The sequence below is a fragment of the Mustela lutreola genome, chromosome 16 (genome assembly GCF_030435805.1).
Source record: "Mustela lutreola isolate mMusLut2 chromosome 16, mMusLut2.pri, whole genome shotgun sequence".
NCBI lineage: Eukaryota > Metazoa > Chordata > Mammalia > Carnivora > Mustelidae > Mustela > Mustela lutreola.
The window spans coordinates 60,193,273-60,214,168 of record NC_081305.1 but is presented as its reverse complement, the minus strand read 5'-3'; the positions used below and the strand labels follow the sequence as shown (position 1 = coordinate 60,214,168).

Here is a 20,896-nt window from a genome sequence, read left to right as displayed (position 1 = left end):
GGGTGGTGTCTGCTCTGTGCGCTGGAGTGAGGCGCTGCACCTGGCCCCCGAGCGGCCGCAGCAGGGGCCAGGCCTCCTTTAGTTCCTTTTAAAGGCCTTTTTTCCACCCCACCCCCCACCCCCAGGTGGAGCCAAGCCCAGATGGGAAAATGGACATTTATACTCCGATTCACCCGTGTGTCATGTAAATTGAGCATCAGTCTTTCTGCCCAGCTGTGGCCAAGATCCCAGTTGTGGCAAAGGACAGCCTGAAACACCACCAGTCAGTCCTAGGTTTTACTCATTCATTGGAAATTCATTGATGCCTGCTGGGTGCCCACTCTGGGGTGGGGGTGATCAGAATACAGCCGTGAATGAGAACCTGAGAACCGGTCTCTTCTCTTCTCACCTTCCCTTGAGAGCTTATGGTCTTAAGTGGGGTGTGCTAAGCCCTCTGTGCTCATATTTCTCACAGGTCAGGAACAGAGCAGATGATCCACTAAATATCCTGGCCAGGGGACCTTCCCCAGTGTCTCCACTTCCTCTAACTTCCCCACCATCTTGACTTGGTCTTAACACGCCCCCAAGTGGCTTCAAATTGCTCATGGCCTGTAGATTATGGAGAAATGGGGCCTCCTACTGGTTAACCCCAGTCCTGAGCCAGCACAGCACCCAGAATCTTCTTTTTCTCATGCTGTAATTTCTTTAGTCATTTAGTGAACATCCAGCATGCCCCAGCACCTTTTGCTGGAATAAGGCAGACAAATCTGTGCCCTCCCAGAGCTGGCATCTCCCCATAGCAGAAAACTGCCATGAAGAAAGTAAAAGAGTATAATGTAATAGAGAGAGATTGAGGAAAGGAAGACTCCTGATCAGAGTGGGTAGCCAAGGGAGGCCTCTTTGGGGGGGGGGGTGCATTTTAGAGAGACTTGCATGATGGGATGGGTCCAGTTGTGTACAGATCAAGAAGAGGGAGGGGGTTGGGGCGCCTGGGTGGCTCAGTGGGTTAAAGCCTCTGCCTTCGGCCCGGGTCATGATCTCGGGGTCCTGGGATCGAGCCCCGCATCGGGCTCTCTGCTCGGCAGGGAGCCTGCTTCCCCCTCTCTCTCTCTCTGCCTGCCTCTCTGCCTGCTTGTGATCTCTCTCTGTCAAATAAATAAATAAAAATCTTTAAAAAAAAAAAAAAAAAAAAAAAAAAAAAAAAAGAAGAGGGAGGGCAACAGCATTTGCAAAGGCCCTGAGGTGGGGACCTTTCTGGGTTCAGTAATAGGAAGGAGACCAGTGTGACTGGCTCTGAGTCAGGGAATGAGAGTCCTTGTTGATGAGGAAGGCCAGGTCAGCCAGGGCCATGGCAAGGAGCTGAATTGTCTTACAAGTGTGATGAAAACCAGTGGAGGCTTTATGGTTAGATTAACATTTCAAAACAGGAACCCTCTGGAGGGGTCTGTGGATAGAATTCAGGGGGGTCCATGAACTTGGATGGGAAAAAATTATGTCTCAACTTTTACTATCCTCTAACTGAAAATGTTGCATTTCCTTCTATTATGAATATAGGGAACATTAGCATTCGTGGGACTCTGTTACCAATGGAATCACAGATAATTCTATATGATACACACAGACCTCAAAGTATTTTTACTCATCATTGCTTTGAAATTACAGTAGTCTTCAGATGTATTATTTGATCTTATTATATAACAGGCTAATAAAGAAACCCATAGATTATTACTCATAATTCAAGATGTTGGATGCTTTTTTTCATATATAGTTGATTTCATATGAAATCCTGCACATTTTACTTTATACATTTTTAACTATATATTTTTTAAAAGATTTTATTTATTTATTTATTTGACAGACAGAGATCACAACGAGGCAGAGAGAGAGAAGGGAGACCGAGCCAAAGGCAGAGGCTTTAACCTACTGAGCCACCCAGGCATCCCTATACATTTTTTTTAAACTCTGAGAAGGGGGCAGTAAGTCTTGTCAGACATGGAGTAATTCTGAGCCCAGAAAAAAATTTAAAACTTTTTTTGTTAGGACTTGCAGATGTGTTGGATGGGGGAGAGGAAGGGATGGAGGGTATCAGGACTGACCTCTAAGTTTCTGGTCTGAGTGGCCGTGCATGGAGTGGGGTTGGGTTTTTCATTTGGACTTCTCCCTATGAGGAGGGAGGCCCCTCCTATGAGGCCCCCTGCAAACTGGGATGCATTTTCCCCATCCTTTCCTCTCCCTGCTGATTCAGAAAGAAATCTGTGGGGGCGCCTGGGTGGCTCAGTGGTTTGGGCTGCTGCCTTCGGCTCGGGTCATGATCTCAGGGTCCTGGGATCGAGCCCCGCATCAGGCTCCCTGCTCCGCGGGAAGCCTGCTTCCCTCTCTCTCTCTCTCTCTCTGCCTGCCTCTCTGCCTACTTGTGATCTCTGTCTGTCAAATAAATAAATAAAATCTTAAAAAAAAAAAAAAGAAAGAAATCTGTGGACACTCCTCTTTTAGGCTTCTGGGGAGAAAGGTGAGTTTTCACTGAGAGTCACACTAGGGTAGAGACAGTAGTTAACAGATATTTTAATCAGCAAACTAGTCAGGAAAACACTGGTGATAAGTCTTTATTTCTGGCTTTATTCTTTGATTCAGCTCAGGGGGCATTTAATGGGGGCTGACCAGACTGTGTTGAGAGGTAGGGATATAAGAAGAGTAAAACCTGGCCTCTGCCTTCTAGAGTTACAGTAGAGCAGAGGAAAACTGTATATAAACAAATGCGTTGCATTGTGAGAAATGCATTGTAGAGGAGGGTGGGTTCAGTTTTGTGGGACCTCATCTTTATACAATGTACAGATCCTTTTAGAGAAAAGGAAGACAAAATTATGAGACCAAAATTAGGTTTGGGGACCTGGAAGGGTCTCTTGTAATGGGGTGGGGGTCCTCAATTCCAGGCTTCACTCATATCAGACTAGGCCTCACATGGAAGGGATGCCACCCCGTGAGTGACCAGGAGGAGAGACTCAGAAGACAAGGCAGAATGGAGTGTTGGGACTTCAAACCCCTTAAGCTTTGTTTTAGATGAGCAGCTAGAAGGAAGAAGTGAGAAGTCAGGAGCAGCTGGGGACTCCGTCCACTTTCTGAGGCACAGAGAGGAAGCAGAAGCCTTTACCGTGGACAGAAAATAAGCAATTGGGAAACAGGGATGTCGGGCAGAAGCGAGTGTTCGGTTGGGTAGGGTGGGGTGGTACATCTTTATTTCTTTATTCGGGTTAGGTAAATGTTCAAAACTCAAGAGATATGGGAAGACTTACAGCACTGCTAGTTTCTGGAATAGTCTTCCAGGTATAGTCTATGCATACCCAGGAAATACATAGATATACTTAAAAAAGCAAAAACAAAAACAAGCGCCACAAACAGAAGCACCTCATACCCACTGTTGTGTCTCTTGAGCTCTTCACTCAACAGGACATCTTGGCGATTGTTCCATATCAGGACACGAAGAGTGTCCTTGCTCTTTTTGACGAATGTATAGTATTCCGCCAGAAAGATCCACTCTCCCTCATTTACCTGCTCCCCTGCTGTGTGGTCAGCTTACTTCCCCTCTTGCGGAACACTGCGCGCTGCCAGGAATGCCCTTCTAGGGAGGGCGTTTTGCACAAGTGTGAACGTATCTCTAAGACAAATTCCTAGAAACGAAATGGCTGAGTCAAAGGGTATAGGCCTTTGTCATTCATTTTTCGTTTTAAAAATTTTATTTTATGGGGTGCCTGGGTGGCTCAGGGGGTTAAGCCTCTGACTTTGGCTTGGGTCACGGTCCCAGGGTCCTGGGATCAAGCCCCATGTCGGACTCTCTGCTCGGCAGGGAGCCTGCTTCCTTCTCTCTGCCTGCCTCTCTGCCTACTTGTCAACTCTGTATGTCGGATGGATAAATAAAATCTTAAAAAAATTTTTTTTTATTTTATTTAAATTCAGTCAATTAACATATAATGTATTACTGGTTTCAGAGGTAGAGGTCAGTGATTCATCAGTCTTATGTGGTACCCAGTTCTCATTACATCATGTGCCCTCCTTAATGTCTACCAGTTATTACCCCACCCTCCTCCCTCCTCCCCTCTAGCGACTCTCAGTTTCCTATGATGAAGAGTCTGTTATGCTTTGTCTCCCTCTCTGATTTCATCTTGTTTTATTTTTTCCTCTTTTCCCCTATGATCCTCTGTTTTGTTTCTTAAATTCCACATATGAGACCATATGATAATCATCTTTCTCTGATCGACATAGCCCTAGCATAATACTCTCTGGTTCCATCCACGTCATTGCAAATGGCAAGATTTCATTTTTTTTAAGAGATTTTATTTACTTATGTGACAGAGAGAGATCACAAGTAGGCAGAGAGGCAGGCAGGGGGGGGGGAAGCAGGCCCCCTGCTGAGCAGAGAACCCGATATGCAGCTCCATCCCAGGACCCTGAGATCATGACCTGAGCCAAAGGCAGGGGCTTAACCCACTGAGCCACCCAGGTGCCCCAATATTTCAGCTTTGATGACTGCACTATATCTATATCTATCTATATCTATATCTATATCTATATCTATATCTATACACCACATCTTCTTTATCTATTCATCTCTCGGTGGACATGTGGGCTCATTCCATAGTTTGGCTGTCTTGGGCATTGCTGCTATAAATATTGGGGTGCTGTGCCCCTTCAGATCACTACATTTGTATCTTTGGGGTAAATACCCAGTAGTGCAATTGCTGGGTTGTAGGGTAGCTCTATTTTCAAATTTTTTTTAAAGATTCTATTTATTTGACAGAGATCACAAGTAGGTAGAGAGGCGGGCAGCAAGAGCAGGGGAAATAGGTTCCCTGCCGAGCAGAGAGCCCAATGTGGGGCTCAATCCCAGGACCCTGAGACCATGACCTGAGCCATAGGCAGAGGCTCTAACCCACTGAGACACCTAGGTGCCCCTATTTTCAGATTTTTTGAGGAACCTCCATGCTGTTTTCTGGAGTGGCTGCACCAGCTTGCATTCCCACCAACAGTGTAGGAGGGTTCCCCTTCCTCCGCATCCTCGCCAACATTTGTTGTTTCCTGACTTGTTAATTTTAGTCATTCTCACTGGTGTGAGGTGGTATCTCATTGTGGTTTTGTTTTGTGTTTCCCTGATGCCAAGTGATACTGAGCAGCATTTCATGTGTCTGTTGTCCATTTATACATCTTTTTTGGAGAAATGTGTGTTCTTGTCTTCTGCCCTGCTTCTGACAGATGTTGCCAAATTATCTTCTCCCCAGTGATGTGCAAGAGTGTATGTTTCCCGATATGCCCCAACACAGCGTGTTCTGTACTGCTGTTATCTGCCCATCAGATAGGTAAAAATAGTATCTCTGTGCAGTTGTGGCTGTGTTTACCTTACTGTGAATGAGTCTGAATGTTTTTTCATTCAAAGCTGTTTGTATTTCCTTTGCTGGGCAGTCACCAGACCTGTGTTGGCCAGATTACTACTGGATTGTTCGTTTTTCTCTTATTGATCTGTAATGACTCTTTATATGTTAAAGAAATGAACACTTTGTTTGAACTTGCTTGTTTCCCCTCAGCTTGTTCACGTCCTAGGACATCAAATTGGTCTTTGGGATAATGATAGCATTGGGAAGAATTGAGGGGCATGTGTCATCCCCCTCAACTTCCCAGAAGGAAAAAGAATGTTACTCTAAGTAACATAACTTTCAACTGTATACATAAAAGTTGCTGGGTAAAAATCATCAAGTATCCATGTGGGTCCATTCAACAAATATATGTGGAGCACTTACTGGGTACCAGATCCTATTCTAGATGCTGGGATTATAATAATGACCAGAACCATCAAGACTGCATACTTGTGGGGGCGCCTGGGTGGCTCAGTGGATTAAGCCGCTGCCTTCGGCTCAGGTCATGATCTCAGGGTCCTGGGATCGAGCCCCGCATCGGGCTCTTTGCTCAGCGGGAGCCTGCTTCTCTCTCTCTCTCTCTCTGCCTGACTCTCCGCCTACTTGTGATCTCTCTCTCTGTCAAATAAATAAATAAATAAAATCTTTAAAAAAAAAAAAAAAAAAAAAAAAGACTGCATACTTGTGGAGCTGACATACCAGTGAGGGAGATGCACTGTGAAAGGCTAAACAGAATGAGAGATACCTTGAGATAGCAATAAGTCTTAAAGAGAAGGTGAAGGGAAAATAACAAAGGGAGGGGTAGGGGTGACTGGGTGGCTCAGTTGTTGAGCATCTGCCTTCAGCTCAGGTCATGATCCCAGGGTCCTGGGATCGAGCCCCACATTGGGCTCCCTGCCCGGCGAGAAGCCTGCTTCTCCCTTTCCCACTCCCCCTGCTTTCGTTCCCTCTCTTGCTGTCCCTCTCCCTCTCTGTCAAATAAATTTTAAAAATAATATTTTAAAAAACAAAAGGAGGGGTGGTAGTGGCTGCTTTAGATTAGATGGTCAAGGAGAGCATCTCTGAAGAGGTGATTTTTTTTTTCCCGAGAGAGAGCGTGAGTCCCTGAGGAGTGGGGATAGAGAGAGAGAGAGAGAATCTTTTTTAAAGGATTTATTTATTATTTATTTATTCTCTATTTTTAAAAAATGTTTTACTTATTTATTTGAGAGAAAGAGAGAGAGAGAACACAGAGAGAAAGAGGGAGAGAGAGAAGCAGACTCCCCACGGAGCAGGGAAGCCGATGTGGAGCTCGATCTCAGGACCTTGAGATTGTGACCTGAGCTGAAAGCAGATGCTTAACTGGCTGAGCCACCCATGCACTCCTATTCATTTATTTTAGAGAGAGAGAGAGTGAGAGCACAAGTGGAAGGCACAGGAGAGGGAGAGAATCTTAAGCAGGTTCCATGCCTAGCCTGACGCAGGTCTCAATTTCATGACTCTGAGATCATGACTTGAACTGAAATCAAGAGTTGGACACTTGGGGTGCCTATATGTCTCAGTTGTTGGGTGTCTGCCTTTGGCTCAGGTACTGGGATCAAGCCCCACATCTGGTTCCCTGCTCAGTGGGAAGCCTGCTTCTCCCACTCCCCGTACTTTTGTTCCCTCTCTCGCTGTGTCTCTCTGTCAAATAAATAAAAATTTTAAAAATTAAAAAAAAAAAAGAGACACTTAACTGACTGAGCCACCCAGGGGCCCGCCCCTAAAGAGGTGATTTTATGTGAAGACCTGAGTGATAAGAAGGGATTTGGCAGGAGTATAAGAACTAGAACTGGTTTGGCTGAGGGAACAGCATGTGCAAAGGCCCTGAGGTAGGAGTTGAGGTCAGGAAGACTAGCACGGGCTTTGGTATAAAGGACATTAGAGACCAGGTGAGGAGTTTTGATTGTATTATTGTGGCCACAAGAAGCCACTGGAGTGTGTGTGTGTATGTGTATGTGTGTGTGTGTGTATGTTTTACTTTTTCTTTTGGAAATGTTCAAAGCTAAAAGTGGAGAGTATGATATAAGGAACCATACATGCCTTCACCCAGTTCAACAGATTCCAACCTTTTGCCAATCCTGTTTCCTTTATATCCCTCATTTTTTGGTAGAGAGGCTAGATTGTTCTTTTTTTCTCTCCCTCTGTCCCTGCCTCATTTTCTTAAAAAAAAAAAAAAAAATCTTTCAGGGCACCTGGGTGGCTCATTCGTTAAGCATCTGCCTTTGGCTAAGGTCCCAGGGTTCTGGGATTGAGCCCCACATCCCTGCTGAGCAGGGAACCCACTTCTCCCTCTCCAACTCCCCCTGTTTGTGTTCCTTCCCTTGCTGTCTCTCTCTGTCAAATAAATAAATAAAATATTTTTTAAAAAGATCTTTTCATTGAAGTTGTAACAAATACTGAAAAGTGCACCAATCATAAATATACAGACCAACGACCCTTGCAAATTGAGCGTACCCCTGTAACTGGCAGCCAGATCAAGAAGTGAATATGGCCAGCTCCCCAGGTGCCCTGTGATGCCTTCTTGCCTCTCCCTCCCCACATGCGAATGGAACCAGAGAGGACACTCTCTATCATGTCTAGCTCCTTCTATGTATCATGTCTGGGAAGTTTATTTTGCTGTGCGTCATTATAGGTTGTAGACTGCCCCTTCTCATTGCTGTAGTAGCCCACTGAATCAGTTTACTCACCCATTTCTATGCTTGATGGGTACCTGGGCTATCTTTGGGTTTGGGCTATTACAAATGGTTCTGCCGTGAACATTCGGGTACGTGTCTCTTGGTGAACACAAAAACGCACTGACAGTGGCTTACCCCCAGGCGTGGAACTGCTGGGTGGTGAAGCAGGCATACATTCAGCTTTAGTAAGTAGTGCTTCTACTTGTTTTCTAGGGCTGCTGTAATAAGCAGCCACCAGTGGCTGTCTCAAACAACAGAAATGTCTTCTTTCACAGTTCTGGAGGCTCTCCGTCCAAAGCCAGGGTGTTGGCAGGGTTGGGTATCTTCTCTCTGCTTTCTCTTCACAGCGCCTCCCCTCTGTACATTTCTGCCTCTGTGTCCAAATTCCCCCTTACTAAATGGGCACCCATCATATTGGATTGGGACCCCGTCTCCAAATAAGGTCACCCTCTGGGGTTCGGGTGGGGGCGGTGAGGATTCCTACATATTTTTTGAGGGCTGGACACAGTTCAAACCATAACAATGCCAAAGAGTTTTCCAAAGTGGTTGAACCAATTTACCGTGCTGGAGTATTTTAAAGCTAATTCCAGACTTGGTATCATTTGCCTCGAGTGTTTTAAGAGAAAGGAAGACTTGGTCTGATTTACATTTTTAAACGATCCTATTTGTTCTGCGGGAATGTAAGACAAGGCAAATATTTCTTTAAGAAAGAGCAGGTAAATCAAGAGTGAGCCCTCCTGGGATGGCCCAGATAGGATGCTCTGGTAGCCTGGGTTGGGAGAAACCTCCTGGGGGTGCTTCGCTCCGGGACATATGGGACACCATTCAGAGCCAGTGCTCTGTCCCTCCCTGCCCACCCTGTGGAGTCCCTCAAGGCTCAAGCAATGCAGAGGGAGCTGGGCCAGGACTCAGGCTGTCTTTCTATCTGTCCCCATTCCTGCCAGGACATACAGCAGCTCCTCCAGCTTCAGCAGCTGGTGCTTGTCCCCGGCCACCACCTCCAGCCACCTGCTCAGTTCCTGCTGCCACAGGCCCAGCAGAGTCAGCCAGGTAAGGTCCCACCCCAAAGGCCTCCCCTCCCCAGGATGCTTCCACAGAACTCTCCCCCCCCCTCACCCCGTGCAATCCCCTTGTCTCCCCAGGCCTGCTACCGACGCCAAATCTCTTCCAGCTACCTCAGCAAACCCAGGGAGCTCTTCTGACCTCCCAGCCCCGGGCCGGGCTGCCCACACAGGTGAGAATGTGTGCCAGGCTGGGTGAATGGGGGTGGGAGGGTGAGGGTCTCCTCTCCCTTTGACCCTTCTCATGACCACAGAAGCCAGGTCAGGAGTCAGAAGACCTGGGGACCAGCCTTGCTCTGCCACTGATTTGCTGTGGGACCTTAGACAGGCCATGCTCTGTGTCTGGGTCAGCTTCTTCCTCTGTAGAAGGAGGGGAATCAGCCATGCCAGCAGCTCTTAACCCTTTCAGACACATGGACTCCTTTGAGAATCTGATGAAAGATTTTGATCTGACCCCCGCTGTCCCAAAATGCACACGTGCATAAGCACAAAACAACAACAACAACAAAAACTATAGATTGTGGCATGGCCTTTCTTTCAGTGTGCTGACTGGCTTCTAGGCTTTAATAATCTTTCATGATTCTTTATGGATTTTAGTGTTACCTCCTAGCCACTTTTTTTTTTTTAAACAGCCCTTTCAAAAAATATGAACTATTTCAGAAAACCCCAAAAGTTTAGAGACTAATACAGGGCTGGGCTGAATTCTGAAACCCAAAATGCTTGGAAAACCAAGTTGTTTTTGTAATGTGAGACCAGAAGTCATCTGGCTGCAAAACCCACCTTGACCTATGGCAGGGAGTCTGATTTCCTTTTCTCCCTCCTGTGTGATATTTGTGCTTTGCTAAGAGCTGTTAATGTGTTCAGTGATGGGGCAATGCCTTGACCCTGATGGGGAGGGGGGTCACATTATTTATATGTGCCTGTGTAGGCTTTCTAAAATCTGTAAAATTTTTGGGTTACAAAACACATCTGGCTCCAGCATTTGGATAATGGATGGAGGACTTGTGTGACCAACGTGGTTGCACTTAACGCCTGTTTCAGATATTTTTAGGGAAATGAAGCAATCCAGAGAGAGTTGTTGCTTCTTTGTAAATCCCCCAGTCACCCTCCCCATCTACTTTTTAAAACATTTTCACTTTATTTGCCATCTTAAAGGGGGTTCCCCCATCCCTCAACCCCATGGGGTTTGCAGAGCAGCCATGATTGTTTCCATTGTACAGAGGCCGAGGGAGATTCAGAAATCCGGTAACAGAGCCAGTTGTTGATTCCCTGCCTGAGAGAAGGATAAAACCATGGGCCCCAGCTCCAGGGAAGAAGCAGTTGGTTGAAAGGAGCTGGCTACTCCTTTTGGGAGTTTGCATGCTGGGAGGGAATGTGCTGAGAGAGCGTTGGGGCAGCGAGAGGTCCCTACAGAGCCGCAGAGTGTCTCCTTGGCGGGGACTGACAGTGAGAGCGCACCAGCCTCCTGGGGACCAGTAGAAGAGAGCCTGCAGGAAGAGGCGGGAGGGCAGGGAGGGAAGGAGGGAGGGGGAACTGTGCAGCCATCGCTGAGCCCCATCCTGGTCCTCGGTCCTGCACCCCACCCACCCCTGCCCACCCTACCAGGCCGTGACCCGCCCCACGCTGCCCGACCCGCACCTCTCACACCCGCAGCCCCCCAAATGCTTGGAGCCACCATCCCACCCCGAGGAGCCCAGTGACCTGGAGGAGCTGGAGCAGTTCGCCCGCACCTTCAAGCAACGCCGCATCAAACTGGGCTTCACACAGGTCTGGGGCCACCCGGCAGCGGGGCGGGGGGGGGGGGAGGTTGTTGGGGGAGGTGCGGTGGGCGTGAGGCTGAAGCGGCCTGGCCAGGTGGTGGGCGGGAGGCGGGCTTGCTCTCCCTGACACTTGGGCAGTAGGTGTGGTCAGGTAGTAGGGCGGGGCGATGCCGCAGCAGGCTGGTGGGCGGGGCAGGGGTGTGGCCAGCTTGTGCCGCGGTGAGCCCTAACCCGCAGGCCAGGCCCTGACCACTGCCCATTTCCCATCTCACTCGGCCAGGGTGACGTGGGCCTGGCCATGGGCAAGCTCTACGGCAACGACTTTAGCCAGACCACCATCTCCCGTTTCGAGGCCCTCAACCTGAGCTTCAAGAACATGTGCAAACTCAAGCCCCTTCTGGAAAAGTGGCTCAACGACGCAGGTGGGACTGGGTTGGGGCTCCCAGGGCACACGGCGGGTGCTGGGCCCAGGAGGCGCCCTCTCATGCCCCCGTTTCCGCCCGGGCACAGAGACTATGTCTGTGGACTCAAGCCTGCCCAGCCCCAACCAGCTGAGCAGCCCCAGCCTGGGCTTTGACGGGCTACCCGGCCGGAGACGCAAGAAGAGGACCAGCATTGAGACAAACGTCCGCTTCGCCTTAGAGAAGAGTTTTCTAGCGGTGAGGCCTTCTGTGAGGCCCTGAGGGTTGGGGTGGGGGGTCGGGGTGGACCTGGGGTTGGTTCACCAGCCCTCTGCCCGCAGAACCAGAAGCCTACCTCAGAGGAGATCCTGCTGATCGCAGAGCAGCTGCACATGGAGAAGGAAGTGATCCGCGTCTGGTTCTGCAACCGGCGCCAGAAGGAAAAACGCATCAACCCCTGCAGTGCAGCCCCCATGTTGCCCAGCCCGGGAAAACCGGCCAGCTACAGCCCCCATCTGGTACAAGGAGCCCCCCGGGGGGTGGGGGGCATAGAGCTCTGGCAACACCCCGCCCCTGGGCAGGCGCATCTGTGAAGCACAGTCTACCTGCTTGTTCTCAGTGCCTGGCACAGGGGCAGGGAAGACTGACTTTTAGGGACAGGCTGTCACATGGGTAGAGCACAGTCACCCAGGGACAGTTTCCAGGAAACTGTGGTCTTATGTGGGGCATACAAGCACCCATAGACACACACCATCAGAGCCAAAAAACAGGGCCCAGTTCTCACAGGGCATGGCCACACGGGGAGGGATCCCAGGTAAGGGATGGAGGTACCCCTCCCTCCACACACACAGACACAGGCAGGGACACAGCCACACACACAGACACAGGCAGGGACACAGCCACACACACAGACACAGGCAGGGACAGCATTTTGTCCCTGGGTGTACATTCAGGCTCACCGCTGCACACAGACCCACTCAGGATCAGACACACTGGGACACCTTTTTATTGCATCTTATGTGGAAAGGGGCTGTGACGTGACAGAGAGGAGCCCCCTGCCCCCCAGGTATGGAGGAAGAAGAGACCACCTGAGCTGAGTTCTAAAGGATGAGGGGGAGGTTGCCAGCCATTTGAAGACTGCTGTGCACAGAGGCCTAGAAGCCAGAGTGTGCTGACCACAACTGGAGGAACTCCAGCGCAATTTAATGTGGTTGGAGCAGGAATGTATATGAATGAGTGTGAGGGTAGGGGCTGGGCAGGGGCCAGACTCTCAAGTAACATGCTGAGGAGCTTGAATGTGAACACGGGCAGTGAGGAGCTAATGTGGACTTTTGAGCTGGGAAGGGACAGGGTCACATTAAGAATGAGGCTATTGGAGATGATAGAAGGACAAGACTGGAGGCAGGGAGGCCAAGGAGGCTGGTGGGTGGTCCCAGAAAATCAAGCAGTAGGACACCCCAACACTTTGATGCAGAGACACCCCTTATGATCATAACAGTCGCCCCCCCCCACACACACACGCTTTAGACTTGCAGCTGGATGGTGTCAGAGGAAACACTGATGGTGTCAGTGGGGGAACACCCTTAACTGGGAATGCTGGGTAAATGTTAAGGATCATGTTGGGTAAATGTTAAGTTAGATAAGATGGAAAGAACCTAGCATAATATAAGCATAGCATTGTGCCCAGAGCCCCTTCTCCCCTCAGCCTGAGGTCAGATGAATGGGGGTTTTCCCCACAGGGAGCATCATGGGGGCTGCTGGGAAACAGTGGCCTCACCATGCCTTCTTTCGTCTCTCCCCAGGTCACACCCCAGGGGGGCGCCGGGACCTTGCCATTGTCCCAAGCTTCCAGCAGTCTGAGCACAACAGGTCAGGGCAGGCAAGAGCCCCCCGGTGAGGGGGCATTGGGAGGACCCAGTGCAGGCCTGGGGTTCTCTAGTGGCTCTGGGTGTCTGTGGGCCTCAAGGTTGAGCCTGGGGATGAGGAAGGCATGGGGCACGGACGGGAGAGGGCAGCCTCACCCCTCCCTGCCAGAGCAGCTCGGCTCTCCTCTGCTCTGTGATTTCCTATGAGAAAAGCACGGGCATTGCTAAAAGTTGATGTCCTCAGGTCTGTTCCTGCCTTTTATAAACTGTGAGCTCCAGAAGTGACTTTACCTCTCTGAGCCTCGGGTTTTATAAAACTATTGTGAATGTATACTACATACAGAAGCTTTATACATGAATATGTACATATAAGAGTGTGTGTCTGCGTACTGACCCACATACACACACATATATACTCTTTTGTACCCAAAGCCCTCCTTGCTCCCTTCCTGGGACAGGGCTTGTGTATATGAGAATAATATATGTAAGGATTTATAAGAATATACATATAAGAATAATAAAACTGGAGCCTGGCTGGCTCAGTCCGTGGAGTATGCGGCTCCGGATCTTAGCGTTGTGAGTTCGAGCACTACACTGAGCGTGGAGATTACTTAAATAAATAAGCTAAACAAAGAAAAAAAAAAAATCATCCTCACACCCATTTTATGAAGTCGGTCCTGTTATTAACCCCATTTTCCAAGTTAGGGAACTGAAGGCCAGAGAGGTGAAGGCATTCTCCCAAGGATACAGATGGGACGGAAAGCTTGGAAATTGCTGCCCTTGGCTGTCTGGCGATGTGGCCCCAGCCGGCTCCGAGCCCGGTCCACCGTGGGGCGCACAGCTGCAACCGCGGGCCTGGCCCCTAGAGGGAGCCCCAGGGCGTAGTCCTCTGGGTCCCCGACGCCGAGGCTCTGGGAAGGGTTCGCGCTGGCTGAGCGCTCCCGGGCACCGGGCTCGGCTCGGTGGGTGGCGGCTCACACTGCGATTATTGCGATCGTTGTCACCGCGGCTGTGGGAAGAGCGGGCGGGAGGCCTAAATCTGTTCCTCCGGGGGAGAGGCTGCAGGGCGCGCGCCGGGCGGGAAGGCGAGCGGGGGTGGACCCCGAGCTCCCCGGTGGAGGACGAGTGGAAGCTGAAGCCTCCGTCTCTCTGTCTCTCTCTGGCAGTTACTACCTTATCCTCAGCTGTGGGGACGCTTCACCCCAGCCGGACAGCCGGAGGGGGTGGGGGCGGGGGCGGGGCCGCGCCCCCCCTCAATTCCATCCCCTCTGTCACTCCCCCACCCCCGGCCACCACCAACAGCACAAATCCCAGCCCTCAAGGCAGCCACTCGGCTATCGGCTTGTCGGGCCTGAACCCCAGCACGGGGTAAGTGGACAGCTGCGGTTTGGGAGGCTGTGGGGAGAGAAGCTGGCTGGCTGCTGCTTCCCGGGGTGGGAGCTGCGCCCCAGTTCTGCCGCCGGCGGGTCCCTGCCCCTGCTAACGCCTCTGCTTTGCCTCTTGCAGAAGCACAATGGTGGGGTTGAGCTCCGGGCTGAGTCCAGCCCTCATGAGCAACAACCCTTTGGCCACTATCCAAGGTGCGTTCTGCCTCATGTCACTCCCATCACCACCAGCCTGGCCCCTTGGGGCCTCGAGCCTCCCCCCATTGCTGCTCCAGCCATGCCATCCTGTCCCTGCTCACTGCATCGCTCGCCTCTTCATACCCATCTCACCTTTGGGGAAGGTGTGAGGGGTGCTGATGGGGGTCAGTGGGGCAGATGGGAAGACAGGGGGCACCATGGGAAGGATGTTGGAAGGCGCCCCAGCCCAGCCTCTCTCTCTCCCCACCAGCCCTGGCCTCTGGTGGAACCCTGCCCCTTACCAGCCTTGACGGCAGCGGGAACCTGGTGCTGGGGGCGGCTGGCGCGGCCCCGGGGAGCCCCGGCCTGGTGACCTCGCCGCTCTTCTTGAACCACGCTGGGCTGCCCCTGCTCAGCGCCTCGCCTGGCGTGGGCCTGGTCTCGGCAGCCGCTGCGGCCGTGGCGGCCTCCATCTCCAGCAAGTCTCCGGGCCTCTCCTCCTCCTCCTCCTCCTCCTCCTCCTCCTCCTCCTCCTCCTCGTCCTCCACTTGCAGTGAGGCGGCAGCACAGACCCCTGGAGGCCCTGGGGGGCCCGAGGCAGGGTCCAAGCCCGAGTGAGGATCCACCTTGCCTCCCCTCCTACTCCTCTGATCCCCACCTCATTCCCCCCGCCTGGGAAGAGGGCAAGGAGGTCAGCGGTGGTGGCGCAGAGGGTCCTTGGAGCTGGAGTGACAAGGGAGGAAAGACCAAAAGAAAACAAAAAACAAAAAACAAAAAAAAACCCAACTAACCAAAAAAACAAAACAAAACAAAAGGAAGAAAGAAGGAAAGAAAGAAAATGAAAGAAACCAACCAACAAAAAGAAACCAAAAATAATCTCAACAGAAACCAGCTGCCCCAAAGGAACCAGAGGTGAAAAACAAACCAAAACCAAAACCAAAAAAAATGCCCCACAAAACCAAACCAAAACCCAGTTGCGAGCCAGACCTCAGTGTGCTCACCCTCACCGCTACGACACCAAATAAGAACCCCAGCCAGGGGCAGAGAAGCCTCGGCAGGGTGGACCTCTCGCCGAGCCCCTGGCTGGGGGGCCAACCCCCAATCTTGCCTCCCTTGGTGGGGGCCAGAGAAGGCAAAAGAGAATGTGCCAGCCTCCAGCCCCAGCCCCCAGCCCTGGGCCAGCGAAGACAGGGCACAGCCTGGGGCTGACGGGTTGGGCTCAGAACCACCTGCCAAATGTTCTTTTCCAGAAGGTGAAAGAGAAGGGGCCTAAACAACCTTACACCAAATATTCAGTAGCTTCATCCAAAGGATGTACAGAATTTTTAGCGTTGCGCTCAACAGAATGTGTCCCTACCATGTGTCCCCCTCTCCCTTGGTCCCCAGCTCTCCCCGCCTGGGCAGGGGTCTCGCTTTAACCTCCTCCCTCCCCCAGCCAGGGGAGAGCGCAGGGCAGGCCTGGGATGATTTTTCACCCCTCATACCTCCCCCTTTTCCCTTTGAAGGGTGGGCTAGGCTGTTTTGTGAAGTTCTAGCTCTCACATGTGCCCCCTCAACCCCATCACTGTCCTCTGCTCTGGAATCCACCCACCGCCCCGGCCCAAGGGAAGGTGGACGTTTCGGGCAAGAGGGATGAGGTGAGGGCATTTGAGTTGTCTCTTTTCCCATCCTTGTCTGTCAGTTTCCCTGAAAAAAAAAAAAAAATTCATATTCCAGTGCCTATCCGTGGGATCCTTCACGTTCTTTGACATTGACCAGAAACCAAAAAGAGAACTCACCTCACTCTTCCCACCCTGTGCCCCTCTGATACTGGCAGATGCCTCTTCCTCCCCCCCCACACATGTATACACGCACGCACCCCAGTGGTGGGGTTCCTCAAGGTGGCATCCCCATCAGGGTCCATGTGGCGGGGACAGTGCCATGACCTGTGGTCCCCATCCAAGAGGCCGCTGTGGTGGCCACCACTCCCACGAGACCTCCCTCAAGTCTTGGCTGGACCCCATGTTTACCCAGCCCCGGACCCGTCTCAACGGACAGAGGAGAGACGCCGCTGGGAGCCACTTTGCCCTCCTGCTATGTGGAGGCCAACAAAGTTTTGAACCAAAAACAAAACACACACACAAAAAAACAAAAAAAACCAAACAAACAATAAATTAAAACTAGAAAAAAAAAGAATTTATAGATATATATATATTTAAGGGAAAGAAGACGAGGACTTTTCAAGAATAAGAAGGAGCCGCGAGGTGGAGCCAAGCCCCTGCACCAGTGGTCCAGGCCCTTGGTCCCCAAGGCGGATGGAAGGACAGACGCTTCTTTCTCTTCACAAATACCTCATGGACCGTCGTCTTCGGGAAAGCCGGAGGGGGAGGCTGGGGCTGGGCCTGTCCCTCAGCCAGGGCAGATGGAAGCGGGCGGGCAGGGCTGGGAGGGGGGCTCAGGGACAGGAGTCAAGAGCCCCAAGCTCCCTGCCCTCCAATCCATTGAAAAAGCTTTAAAAAAAAAAAAAAAAAGAAACAAGGAATAAGCAAGCAAAAAGAATGGACAAAGGAAAACGAACAAACTTTCGGGTGGTTTGATTCCTCTTCTGATTTCTTTCTCTGTTCTCTTCAGTCCGTTCTCTCTCTGCTTCTCTCTCTCCCTCATCCTTCACTCTTCTCTCGCCCCTCTCAGTCTCCTCTTTCTGTGTCTCTCCTCAAACCAAAGTGTTGCTGTGAAGGACGCGAGCCATTGAAATCAGAGGCCTGGACCCCGCTGGGCAGAGCAGCGGGGAGCCCAGAGCCCCGAGCCCCCAGCAGTGCCACTGGACACTCCAAGGAGAGGTGGCCGCTGCCCTGGGTCCCCCAAGTCCTCAGCGTCCTTTCTTTCTTGTCTCCTTTCTCCCACCCGGGAAACGAAACTGTTGGGCTGGGCCACGGAGACAGCAGAGACTCGGCTGTTTTGGGGGTCTCGGGGTGCCTTGTCTGGGCAGCAGTGGAACGGCTGCCCCTCCCGCCCTGGCACTGATGGGGCCTGGCATGCCGTTGAACCATCCTTGCCGGAATGTAAGCATCTCCGCTGAACCGACTCCCTGCCCTTACCCTACCTCTGAGTTTGTCCATGTTTATTTCCTGAAGAGAAGGGACTGGCGAGAGGGCCTGGGCCCCAGCCCAAGGGTGGAGAGGGGGCCAAGGGCTCCTGAACAGATAGGAAGGACATTTGAGCAGAGCAAAATGAAAGGAATTATGACCAAATACCCCTCCGAGAAGACAGGCAGCATGGAAGGCATGGTGGAGATGACTCAAAAACTATGATTCTAGACCAAAAAAAAAACAAAAAACAAAAAACAAAAAACAAAACAAAAAAAAACACAAAAAACCCAAAAAACAAACAAACAAAAAAAAACCACCAAAAAACCCCACAAAAAAACAAGAAAAAGAAAAAAAAAACAAAAACAAAAAAAACAAAAAAAGAAAAAAAGGAAAAAAGAAGAAAAAAAGGAAAGAAAGTCCAGGACTCACCACCACCCACTTCATCCTGCTTCCTCCCCATCAAGTCCGGCCACACGGGACCTCTCCCACACCCCGTACCCCCCAGTGTGGGGGGAGTGGGGCAGAGAGGAGAGGAGGAAGCAGGGGCAGGGATGGGGCCAATGCCCTGACATTGGTGGAGGGACCCCCGTGCAGCGGGGGGCGGGGGGTACCCTCCCCATCCAACCCCCATAACTGGGAAAAGAAAAACAAGAAAAAAAAAGAAAATTCCTGGGAGGGGAAAAATAACCAAATCCCAAGCTTTAACTACAGCTGTGAAACCAAATATTGGGAAGGGGGTGGGAGGGAGGGAGGGGCAAGTGTGCCCCAGGTCTCCTCCCTGGGCCCCCCTCCCCCGAGGACTCTAGATAAGGCACCAAATACCTCATAGAACTTTAATGTTATAAAAAGGAAACCAAATATCGTTGGCTGGGGGCCAGCCAGGGCAAGGGGCTGGGGGGCTTGGGGGGAGCCAGGGTTGGGAAGGTGATGGGGGAATTCATGCCCCCCACCCCGCTCTGCCCCTTCCACTCCAGTACCCCCTGTCTCGACTCCGGGAAACAAAACTATCTCATCGTTTTTATTTTGTGGTCTGTACAGAGCCTGTGTCCGTGTGTCTGTGTGTGAGCGAGAGAGTTGGGGGGCTGGGGGACTTTATGTGGGAGATGGGGAGGGAGACCCCAAGCTAGGCTCTGGGCTAGGTGAGATGTCTGAAGTGGGGGGCCAGCGGCCTGGGCTGGAAAGAGAGGAAGATGAGTGGATTGGAGGAAGGGGGAACCTTCTGAAATTCTCTTCTCCCCAACCCTGACCTCCTATTTGAGGGAGGGACAGAGAATGGGTCTACCCTAATGGTGGGCCTTTTGTGCCAAAAAAAAAAAAAAAAAAAAATGCCAGTAACTGAAACATCTCTCTGTTCTCTTCTGGGAGGGTGGGGGCTGGAATTGGGAGGGAGGGGGTGGGGGTATAAGTAGGGTTGGGTGGAGATGGGGAACCCAAGCCCTATAAGAGTTGGGGCTATGATCAGGAGGGGAGGGAAGGATATGAGTCTTGTTCTGTTCCCCCAACCCCCTTCCCGCCCCCAGCACATCTCTGCCCTGGGGAAGCCCAAGAGAGGGTCTCCAAGCCCCGAACCCTGGGCAGACAGGCTAAGGGATTAGCCTCTTAGGTGATGACCTGACTAATTTCCTTGCCCACCCAAATCCCAGGGTGCCTCTCTCTCCCTTTAGCCCAGGGTAGGGGGAACTGAGTGAGAGAGAGAGTGAGACCGACTGAGCAAGACTGAGACACGCGGGCCCCCACTGGCCTCCAAGTGGGAAAGGCAAGTGAGAGAGATAAAGGCCTCCAAGAGAAAAAAAAAAAACAAACCAAAGATTTAACCATTAAAAAGAAAAACCCACAGACAACTCCGCTACCTTTTTATACGTTGGAAAAAAAAGTGAAAAAAATTAAAAAAGAAAAATTTAAAAAAATACACAAAAACTCCAAGCCGCAGTTCCTTCATGCGGTTTGAACTTTGACCTCAGCAGTCTCCAAAGCAAGATGACGATGACAAAGGCGAAAAAGAAGAAAAAAAATAATGTATATTTTTAAGTATTTGTCCTTGAAATGTTAGCTCCTTGTTAAACAAACACAAAAAGGAGAGAAAAATCTAGAGAGAAGTGTTGCTGGGATGGAGACAACTATTTACTATGTCTGTGACCCCTCCCTTCTGCCTCCCTTTCCTCTCCTCTATCCCTGCTGCCCCTCCCCCAGCCTGTCCTCCAAGTCCAGGGGCTCAGTATTTGTTTATTTGCATATCTGCAGGGTGACGGGCTTCTCTGCACGTGTAGAGAGGGCCTTTGGATCCTGGTGGGGTGGGAAAGGGGCAAGGAGTCTGGGGGAAAAGCAGGGGCCTGATCTTGGATCAACTCCTCTCTGCTAGCTCCTTTCTGGCTTCCTGTCCTTCCTGCTGCCACTGTCACCTCCCAAATCCAAGCTTGTGCTAGGGCAAGATGAGCACCCACCTTGTAAAGATCTTAGTGGCTCAGCCCTTTCTGGGGTGGGTGTCTCCCACCCATTCATTTAGATGATCAGGTTGGAATGGGGAGGGAGGAGGTGGCAAGTAGAGGGCAAGGGAGACCATGAAATGGTGTCTGGAAATTGAGTAGGCCTGGAGGAGACCTGCCTTTCATCTGTTCTCAGAAGTTAGCCCCACTTTCAGTTCTGTCTGACCCCTGTGTTGGTAGCCCCTCCCTGCCCATCCTGTACCCCTCCCTGTCTCTTCTCGTGGTAGCGGGTTAGCGTTTCAGTGTTCTTAACTCCAATCTGCTTGTTCATTGTACAATGTGCTTCTTTTAAGGCCCCATTTTTGTAACTTGAGTGTGTCATTCATCTGAACAACATCAAAAAATAAAAAAGTAAAAACTGTACAGAGAGAAATGCTGCCTGCTCTCCTGTGTTCTCTCTGTTCTGGCAAGGGTGGTGGGTACGTGTGTGCTGTGGAGGGGGTTGGCTTTGCTTCTGTTCAAACAGTATATGTTCAGAAATGAGGCCTGAGCCATATTTTCACCCATCAGAACCAAGTCTCAGAATTTAGGATGAATTCAAAGTTCTGAATTCACATCTCAGTTCTGCCATTTTATAGCTGTGTGACTTTTGATAGCTGACCTTCAAGGTCCTCATCCG

At 50.9% G+C, this 20,896-nt stretch overlaps 1 protein-coding gene across 15 annotated transcripts in view; it reads left to right on the top strand.

Annotated features, from left to right (window-relative positions):
• POU2F2 (POU class 2 homeobox 2) overlaps nt 1-20,640 on the top strand; it is an 80,003-nt gene extending 59,363 nt beyond the window's left edge. For 6 of the 15 annotated variants that reach the window (XM_059151934.1, XM_059151931.1, XM_059151929.1 and 3 more), the window contains 10 exons: nt 9,022-9,127; nt 9,220-9,311; nt 10,744-10,905; nt 11,179-11,320; nt 11,409-11,557; nt 11,641-11,817; nt 13,102-13,168; nt 14,331-14,532; nt 14,671-14,744; nt 14,998-20,640. In XM_059151934.1, the coding sequence (XP_059007917.1) occupies nt 9,022-9,127; nt 9,220-9,311; nt 10,744-10,905; nt 11,179-11,320; nt 11,409-11,557; nt 11,641-11,817; nt 13,102-13,168; nt 14,331-14,532; nt 14,671-14,744; nt 14,998-15,344 (1,518 nt within the window). In that variant the 3' untranslated portion in view covers nt 15,345-20,640. The remainder of the gene's footprint in view (nt 1-9,021; nt 9,128-9,219; nt 9,312-10,743; nt 10,906-11,178; nt 11,321-11,408; nt 11,558-11,640; nt 11,818-13,101; nt 13,169-14,330; nt 14,533-14,670; nt 14,745-14,997) is intronic. The other 9 variants (XM_059151930.1, XM_059151940.1, XM_059151937.1 and 6 more) reach the window with 3 other exon arrangements.
• The last annotated feature ends 256 nt before the right edge of the window (nt 20,641-20,896 follow it).